This window comes from Malurus melanocephalus, unplaced genomic scaffold (genome assembly GCF_030028575.1).
Source record: "Malurus melanocephalus ecotype Western Australia unplaced genomic scaffold, MMel_1.1 scaffold_51, whole genome shotgun sequence".
Lineage (NCBI taxonomy): Eukaryota > Metazoa > Chordata > Aves > Passeriformes > Maluridae > Malurus > Malurus melanocephalus.
Genome location: NW_026623283.1, coordinates 886,016 through 895,518, shown reverse-complemented (window position 1 = coordinate 895,518; position 9,503 = coordinate 886,016). Strand labels below are relative to the sequence as shown.

Here is a 9,503-nt window from a genome sequence, read left to right as displayed (position 1 = left end):
AGCTACAAGCTAGCCACTGCTTTTTGTTCCCCCCAAATACAACAGTACATTACAATAAAAGTCCTCCAAAATTTAAAAACAATTAAAAAGAATAATATACACCTCATTTTTTCATCGCTCATATACAAACAATCTTTGATCAACAGTATAAACCATTAAACCATATAAAAGTCAAGAGTTTCTTATTTTACAAATAGTGCTTTCATAGTTGAGTAACTTTACAATGCTGTGAGGGTACCGTCTGTATCTATGGATATATTGCTTGACARTTTATTAAAACTAAGTCATCATACCTTATATTCAGTTGATTGCATCAATACAAAGCAGCCTAAAATGGGCAATGGATCCATAGGATCTCTGATTATTGTGAGGGATTTTCAAAAATCACTCAACATTAGCCTTATTTTATGCTCTCAGTGTAATCAATTTAAACATCCCACTAATTTCAAGGAGAACACTTAGGAATGTAGGATTAAAAAAGCAACRTAGGTATGTGAGGCAAGCCTCCTACCATTGTAGACAGCTACTTTGATTATTCCCTTTAAAAAAATACGAGGATAGCATTGATGGTGGATGCAAAAGCACATTCTCCAGCTAGCTTGTGAGAGGTAAGGAGACCAGTCTGGGTAAATTTCAGCCTGACTGGAAATGATGTACTGTTTTTGCTGTGTAGGAACAACACTTTCTACCAGTCCAGTTAGCGGCATTTTTGATTTCCGGTATTCACCTAATTAATCAGGAAAGTCCATTACTTCAAAGCCAGAGATACAAAGAGACCATAGGGTGTGTGCTGCCATGCATCTGGACAGCCCCATCTGYACCATGTTAGAGATGACAGCAAAGCTGATGAAGCACCAGCCCCAAATCTTGGCTGAAGGCATTTTGCCTGCTGACTTCAGCAATGCAGCTAGTGGTGYGTCGTTTGCCAGGTAGGTCTCCAGGTATCATTTTTTATTCCTTTGGGAAACCCATTTTTGGATGCTGTTGATAGCTTAGCTTGACCACTAATTGTGGTACAGCCTACTATGCACTTCTCTCTCCCTGCATAAAAAGCAGGGGTTGCACCAACCCACAATTCTGAGTCCATGGTAATACAGGAGGTGATCTGCCTGAACATCAGACATCAAACACAGGCAGGACGCATGGCAGAAAGCAAAGCATATCATGGAAGCTCCGTGATTTCAACTCCCCCGCATAATTAAAGGAATACATAACCAAAAGTGTTACTGTTATAAAATCTCACTGCCTGCCTACACACTTCCACACACAAAAAAGTTATTTCATCTTGTGTCTCATCTTCACATCATTGTATTTTTTCCTGATACTGAGCCAAAATATCATGGTTTTGCTTCTTTTTTTTCTTGGCTGTGTCTCTGTTAAGATATTGCATTAAGTGCAATATGGAGTAGAGGCTGTAGGTTTGACCCTGAAGTGATACGTGGTCCTGATATTCAGTTTGGTTTTCTGTGGACAGGCTCGCCCTCCTGCCAAGCTCTCTTGGTTCAGTGGAGGTCTGACCCAGCCCCAATGAAGAAYGGAGCTCTATAGCTCTTCTCTATAAATGAGAGGCAGTGGAAGTGGTTATCAATACCCTATTTCTTTAAAGCAAGAAAACAAGGCATTACATCTTTGGTCTTAATGCAGCCCATTTGACAAGGTACTTGAAGGTGTCATGTTTTTCTTTTGTATAAACTTTCTTTTTTCTCCTATTATTTTCTTTATTATTTTAAAAAGGCGCCTTGAAAGTTGTATGTCAGAACAAAGAGGGGACACTTATAAAAAGAAAGCTAGAAAATGGGATCCCAATATAAAAATTTGAACCAGTGGTGCTAAAACGTTACAAAGTACTCCTGCTAAGTGTAATACACAGAGTTTGACATTTCAAGAGTATGTAGTTTCCACCAAGGAGGACACAGGTACGCTTTCACACTTTGTCCTGATTCAGGTGTTTTCTCACAGAGAAACTTTGGGGGAGACAATGGCCAGAGCACTGTAACTGCTCATTGGAGAGGCAGTGGTCATACTAACAGGAGATGTTGAACCCTGAATGTGAAAAATGAGTGCTTGTCTGGAGATGCAAAGTTTCTCCTTGGCACTCTGGAGCACCCGCAGACAGACCAAGAACACCCCAGGCACATTGTGATGGGACCTCTTTAGGTTGTTTGGGATCCTGTGACCTTATTGTAACCCTAACTATGTCCCCCAGGGAAGAGAAGAGAGACCCCCCGTGGTATGAATGCCATGTACATTGGTTTTTGCACAAGCAATATTTGCAAGCCCTTTTACATCAAGCTGGCATCGGGGACAGGAGCACCTGCACCTGTAGGAACAGTCAGTGACATCCCTGTGCAAATTCAGCAGCTGTCTCGGGTATGGATTGGTCAGTGGCAGCTCTTCCCTGGCATTGCTCTCCCTACACAAGCCTCTTCCTTTCAAACAAGACACAGGAGCACATTTTCTAGTGCCAGGGAGGGCTTTAAGTGATGGAGAATTTGGTGGGATGGGGCATCACCTCAAGGCATTGCAGAGAGTTCCATCTAACGCCTCTCCCTAAAACATCTTACTTCAATGTTGACTGTCAGCTGGGAACAAAAGCAAGCCCCTGGCCGCTGGATGAATTTACTTGACAAAATCAATGGCAACATGAAGGAAATTTCCCAGGTCAACTCCCTGTGCCAGCAGAAGAAAACAACCCAAGGCCCAAAATGTAATCAAGTGCGCATAATCAAGTGCACAGTACACAATCACTGGAAAACAKCAAAGATGAAGACTCTTGACTTAGCTTACATTTACATACACTTATAAGTTATAAAAMGTCCTAAATTATTATTACAAAAGGACTTCTGTATTAACTAGCATTTTATGATAGATGCTAAGGACTAACTTGTGAGTATTTAATTTGCCTTCCATGAGAAATACAGTAAAAAGGAAAACTTTCTTTCTCAAGTTTCCCTATTTAGCTGTGTTTTTAAAATCAGCCTTTTCTACCCACACCTCCAGCTGGCCTTTCAAGTTATTTTTGGGTGCTGATTTGTGCTGCCTAACCATATTCCCCTGTGTGAGCACCTATGATTTGCAGGGGCCTCCTTGCTGTTAAATGTGCAGTGAGCCGCAGTGGGAAAAAACTGACATTTCTGCTACTTTTGGTTAATTTTTTTTTTTTTTTAAATCGTGGTGGAAATGATTCGGCATACTGCTGATGTCTGTTATCCTGTGACCATCACCCTGCACAGCACCTGTGTCTCCAGCCACAGCCAGATGCTGCACAGTCCCATCTGCTCGTGCCACTGGATCTGCTGGCTTTTGAATCATTATTGAGCCACCAATTTACAAATCATGGCTTACAGGATGCCTGTTTACCAGAAATACTTTACAATAGATGGTTCCAATCTGGAATCTACATTTATATCAAGTTTGTGGTCCTACATCCTCTTTCCCACTTTTTTCATCAAAAACCTCGCATTCAAAGAGAGATGCTCTTTCAAACTTACATTGCTTAATTTTTAGATTAACCTCATTTCTAGCAACGAATTGCTATTGAATCCCTCCTAAATTATTTTAAAAGGGCAAGTGTTAACCTCTATTAAATAATTTTCATGCTACATGATGCTGGTGATGCACATCGTTGATTCTCAGTGGCTTTYCTGTTTTAGCTAACAGATTAAAAAGATTAAAATCTATAAATTCCTTTGTGCAACAGTGTTTGAAAAATTCTGTGGGCGAATATGCACTGTGTGATTTTCTAGTGTTCTGCTTGGAGACATGACAGATATAGCAAATTGAAAAAGTATCTGTGAATCCTGTTAAGATCATCTTTTAGTTTTCTGTACATTTCTGCCAGGGCGGTGGGTGGGGAAAAGCAGAGCTGCCTGTGCGCACATGTTGCACACTGATGAGAGCAACACAACAAATCTGCTCCCAAGAATGCAAGGAGAAATCTGCCACTAATTGGACGTGGGAACTGAATTTTGGTCACTGTTTTAAATACAAGCCAGCAATAATCCCAGTAAAACACTGCATCTTCYACACCGCCGTGTCTGGGACTTGGTCATGGTGAGACACATCCACAAAGAGAACAATCCCTGGATTCTGACCTAACATGCCCCTTTACAGTGTACTGTAACCTGACCCATGAGCTGTACAYATACAAGCTGCTAAAGCATGTTACTTAAAAAAGGGTTTATGTCACATGACTGTAGGTCTCCTTTCCCCAGTAAATCTGTAAAAACAGTGCTCTAAGGATTTGCTGCTTGATCCTGGACTTCGGATCCAKTACTTAAACTGAAACAAATAATGATATATTCAAAACACAACAGCAGCATAGACTTGATTGTTTCCAGCTACTTAATATAGATTATAAGTCCTCTCCGAGTCAGCTGCTTATGCTACCCTTAAACAAGTTGCCAACATTCAACTAGTTAAGGACCTTTGTTTCCACATGAGAATTTGTTTTCTGATCTAATGGTTTGATTAAAACAGCACTGCCAAGCTGCTGGTGGTATGCATSTGAAGGACTGACTAAATTCACACTTTAGGCACCTTACTCCTTCTAAATTCATAAGAAATGTTAATGATGGAATAWTTTTATGGGTCACTGGAAAGACTAGTTACTTTTGCTGCTGTGACTGAAGTATACCATCAAGCTAATCTTAGCCTCGCCTTGCTTGGCTATACCACACTAAAAAGCAGAAGATGATGCTGTGTATTTCAAAGAAGCAGTAGGCAACCCTATGCTTCACAAGAAGGAAATAATATTTTCCATCACTCCAGATCATTCTTTCTTTCCTTAATTCATTCTCACTGCCTCTTCTGCCTTGCCATGGTAGTAACCTCAAAGGGACATGTAACCAGCCCCAGCCTCTGCCTCAGCATTGACAGCAATTGGCAGTATTCTGCCTTGAAGTGAGTAAAACATACTACTTAGATATTCCTTTTCTTTGTTAAATGTATAAGGGAAAATGATTTCTGCTCTGAGCCCCTTTAAGAAGAGAAAAAAAGCTGCTTGGCTAGAGCTACCTGTGTTTCYTGCCTTAGTCAAATTTAATTTAGCATAGTTCTTCCAGTCTGTCTCACGAGTGCTCCAATTTGCCATTATTTGCATTTCCTTGACACTTAATTGAAGTCTGTTAAACATTATCTGACACTTCATTTTTCAGTTTCAGCAACATCTTAAACAGCTTTGTTGAAGAAGAAAGACATTTTGACAACTTGACAGCTGCATAAGGGATCAGAACAAAAAAAAGTCTTGGGCTTGACCATCAGAAAACAGACTTGKGAGCACTTTATAATCATGTAGAGGTGATTTGGAAGTGTGGTCCTCTTGTCAGTTTGTAGCAGTAGTGGTCAGCAGGTGATGCACTGTGCCATTTTGCTCCTTGTGCTAGTTTTCCCCAGACCAATCCGCTCCATACTGCCCTGTACAGAATCGCCCATATGTCCCTCAGATGCACTTCTCACCTTTGGGCCAAAAGGYAATATATGGAGCCAGTTTGTAAAAATCTCGTGATTTAGAAAAACAGTTTCAGTTCCAGGAGTTTTGGAACATATTTTTTTTTCCTGCTGGTGATCTGAGCAACACTTAGCAGACAAGCAGTATAAGCATCTGATCTTGTAAAAGATCCAAAAATTCTGTTAGAAACATTTATAAAAATACAGAATGTAGAAAGGAATTTGACTGTACAATGTGTACAGCTCTCAAGTTCATCCCAGAGTGGCTTTTTACCATGCTACCATTTGAAAATGAAAGGAATGCATCCATATTTCTTCAGTCCAGGAAGATCCTTCTCCATCCCAACATGCATCTGAACACAGGCTATGGGCCTCAGTTATTTCCTCATATGGAAATGGGCAAGGAAAGACCCAAACTATCACCAGACAGGCTTTGCAGTTTCAAAGCCCCACGTTGAAAAGGAGAGGTGTGCTTTTTGATGCATTGCAGTTGCCATTTGCTCTGAGTCAGAGTCCACCCTTGCAGCAGTTCACTGATCCAGCTTGCCTTGCTGCAAGAAGAAATTCTTTATGGTCATGCTGARGCTTCAATGTATTCACTTTTTGGTGCTGCTACCCTCAAGTACTCTGGGTTTTCTGCTGTGGGAACTTTCAAGAGACCATTAGGTTTGGTTTCCTTCGGTAAGAAGTCCTGCTGGTAGTCAGGATTGTCCAGATTTATTTGGTGGTTGCTCGCCTGGATCCAGTAGGGAGAGCTCTCAAAGACTGTCTTGGCCAGTGGGGACTGGTTGGTGTTGAGATACTCGGGGTTGTCCACAGCTGTGCTATGTGAATTCTGGTAGGTGGAGTCYGTGGGGACCTTTGAGTATGCTGTGAGAGAGAAGTTGTTGTAGATTGGGTTCTGGACTGCTGAGGCAGATGTTTTCTTGGGCACCAACTGGTTTACATACTCTAGAATAAMAAGAAAATTAAAATGAGAAGGAATGAAAAGGAAGATATAAAACTAATGCAGCCATTTGTGTCACCTGACATGTAGTTTCAACCCAGCTGCCACTTGCTCTTCACACAAGGCACATCTCTGAACTTCCCGGAGTGGAAAAGAGCCAAAGGCAGGGACTGCCACTCTGTGGCACCAAACATGCTGCCCTGARGTTCACTTTTCAGAATTTTGTTTGCCAACCAGCAGAAGGATGGCTTGGACCATGAGACAGCGAGATACTACTGCTGATTTTAGTGGCRTGTGGGTGGCTGTGTCCCAGATAAGTGTTCTGAAATGGCAGTTTGGGAGGTTAGCTGCCAGAAGCTGTTTCCYTGGAAAAAATGTTTAGAGATGAGGAAAATGCCTAGAAAATACAGGACTGGCAGTAACAGTGACTTTACATTTCACGTCAATGCTATTCCTCGCAGGGCCTTTCACCCTTTTTAGCTGTGGCATATTCTTGGAACGGTTGGTTGGGATTATTTAAGGACACAAAGCTGCATTATCCAGCCCCATCTCCCTCAGTGCTCACTGGCTCTCTCTCTGATCGCCTACACTGTAAGTCCATGTGAAATCACAAACTGCCTTCTGTGRATCCACTTCTGAAAGCAATGAAACAGCCATAAAACTCTTTATATTGCTGATAAAAGGAATGAAACCAAATTTTTAGAGGATATTTCCTCAAGCAGAAAGTTTTAAACATATAGCCACAGAAGCAAACTCCCTGCCTTGATGGCACACATGGCCACCATAAGGAACCCGGCTCATGCGGGAACTGAATTGAGAAATGGTCAGATGCAGACAGATAAAGGCTAGGAAAATGATATGTGCACACTTTTCAACTCATATTTATTGAGCAGAAAGAGTAGAAAGAATTTGAATTGCTTCCTTTCTACAGAAATGATGGAAAATTATTATATCTGCAGCCAAATGGCTTGTGAACGAGTGGTCATGGGATGGACACACAGGAGAGGCACTCACCTGGGGCTGGCARGAAGCTGTCATCTATGCTGTCCTCCAGAAAAGCACCTGTTGGATCTGAGCTATACCTCTGGACAAAGCTGTCTTCCCGCACAGGGTGCCCCTGCTAGGATGAAAGTAGAGAAATACAGTATTAAATGGACTGATTTGTAGAAGCTGATCCACATAGGTGGAGTTACTCCTTTATTAAAGGTCWTTCAACTTACCCCGTTCCTGTCAATGCAGGTTGTAGCAGAGTTGTTGCTGGTAGCACTCTTAAAAGACAAAGAAAATACAGACATTAGGAGAAGCAGTTCACTCTTAAAATTGCTTGTCATGTTTCCACAGTGGAAAAAAATTCATACCAATGAACTCAAGAGAGGAGTGCGAGATGTTGAAGGGCTGTTGAAAAAGCCCTGGTGYGGCACGAGATACTCATCCGCATCCACTATGTCCTCCATGTCCTCCTCCTCCATCAGGGTGCGATAAAACTTGGAGTCSGTAGGGCTGGGCAGGTGCATCCTGTCATCTCCCTGTGAAAAAAGTCACCATGAGAAAGGACTTGCAGACTTCTTCCAAGCCCTCATTCTCCCCTTCTCTGTGAGACTAAGTAATTTAACATGAGGGACAAGATATCAAATCTAGTTGGAATCTAGTTGAAATCTGAGTTGGAAGGGACACACAAGGATCATCAAATTCAACCCTTATCTGTGTTTAATCCAATTTACCTAGAGTTGAGAAGCACTTGGGCCTGCAATCTTTGTCCACCCTGCTGCTAAGAAAACCTGCATTTTGAAGAGGATCAGACTCTGYTCTCCTCTCATGACTACACTATGGATTGTTGCTGGTCCTAGACTGGGACCAGTACTAAGAAAACAGTGACCAGTYTTGGCATTTTGTTTSTGGTTCTAGCTGAATGTGTTAGAACCTGGAAAGCAAGAATAAATCTGGCCTTCAATTATCCATATTATATGCTTTCATATGCATTGCTAGYTCCTTTGGGACTCAGATGAAATGCCCATCAGGCATCTTYCCACYRCTGTGGTTAGTACCTGTATAACGAGATAGCGTGGAGGGTCACGRGCCATTTTTGAGAATTCAGCRATCAGCTCACGGAACTTGGGACGGCTGTCTGCATCGATCATCCAGCCTGCACGGAAAGCAACGCACAAACAAAAATTGTTTTGGTGATTAAACACAGAGTTTAAAATCAAATATAACAGCAAAAGGAGAAGYGTCATGTGTGGGATGAAGAAAGGAACTAGCCCTTAGCGACCACCATAAAAAGTTCCTTYGCCAGCCACRGGTGTGAATTTCRGCATTTAAAATCATCTTGGCAGTTTTGGGAAGAAGGAAATAAAACCCCATGTTGGAAAAACTCCAGGCCTAGYCTATCTCCTGTCCTGCTGGCCTATCTCCATGTGGGCAAGCAGGTCCCTTTGAGGGATAATCCAAATTATCTGCTTTGAAAAAAGCTCTTGAAGGAGAGGAAGCAAACTGACGCCAGCAGAGGTACCATGATTTGACCGTCTGACAGTCACTGAACTGCTTCATGAAGYCCTGGGAAAGCAACAGCAGAAGCCCTCTGTACCAGATGCCTTCTAAAATTGAAAACATCCTCACTGGAGACATTTTGAAAGATTACTGTAACTAAGCTGTATTTAATTTGCAAATAGACTTGAACAAAAGCAAGTCCTTATGGCTTAGTGTGGATCAATGCTGGAAGAGATTTCAAATATAGATACTGGAGGTTTTACATGTGATATTAGTTAGGAAACCCACATTTTCTGTTATCAACAAACAGATGAGCTGATACAGAGACTCTTGTGTTTAAAATTAAAAATAATAAAGGTCAGGCTTGGTGTGTCCAGAGGAACTCAGAAGAAACAGCCTATCTAAAGTAATGGAGAAATAAAGGAGTAATATGTTATTGGAAATCTGTATTGCACAAAGGCGTCCACATTACCCAAAAATCTTACCATTTCCAGTGACTTTTTATCAGACTAAAAACTCAATTCCCTGCTAATTCAAAAAGAAATGTTTCTTGCTTTTAGGCTAAATGGAGCCTTTGGGAGTTCACCATTCTTGCAGGATAGCATCTACTGTTTCTACTTTA

General features: G+C 41.6%; 1 protein-coding gene across 2 annotated transcripts in view; it reads right to left on the bottom strand.

Annotated features, from left to right (window-relative positions):
• Positions 1-1,904: 1,904 nt before the first annotated feature.
• The window catches only part of EGFR (epidermal growth factor receptor), a 152,487-nt gene continuing 144,888 nt past the window's right edge, over positions 1,905-9,503 (bottom strand). Inside the window, exons 24-28 of one of the 2 annotated variants that reach the window (XM_057365321.1) lie at positions 8,440-8,537; positions 7,753-7,920; positions 7,615-7,662; positions 7,409-7,511; positions 1,905-6,399 (exon numbers count right to left, since the gene is read on the bottom strand). In XM_057365321.1, coding sequence (XP_057221304.1) covers positions 6,023-6,399; positions 7,409-7,511; positions 7,615-7,662; positions 7,753-7,920; positions 8,440-8,537 — 794 coding nt within the window. In that variant the 3' untranslated portion in view covers positions 1,905-6,022. Of the gene's footprint in view, positions 6,400-7,408; positions 7,515-7,614; positions 7,663-7,752; positions 7,921-8,439; positions 8,538-9,503 lie in introns of both variants that reach the window. The other variant, XM_057365320.1, reaches the window with a different exon arrangement.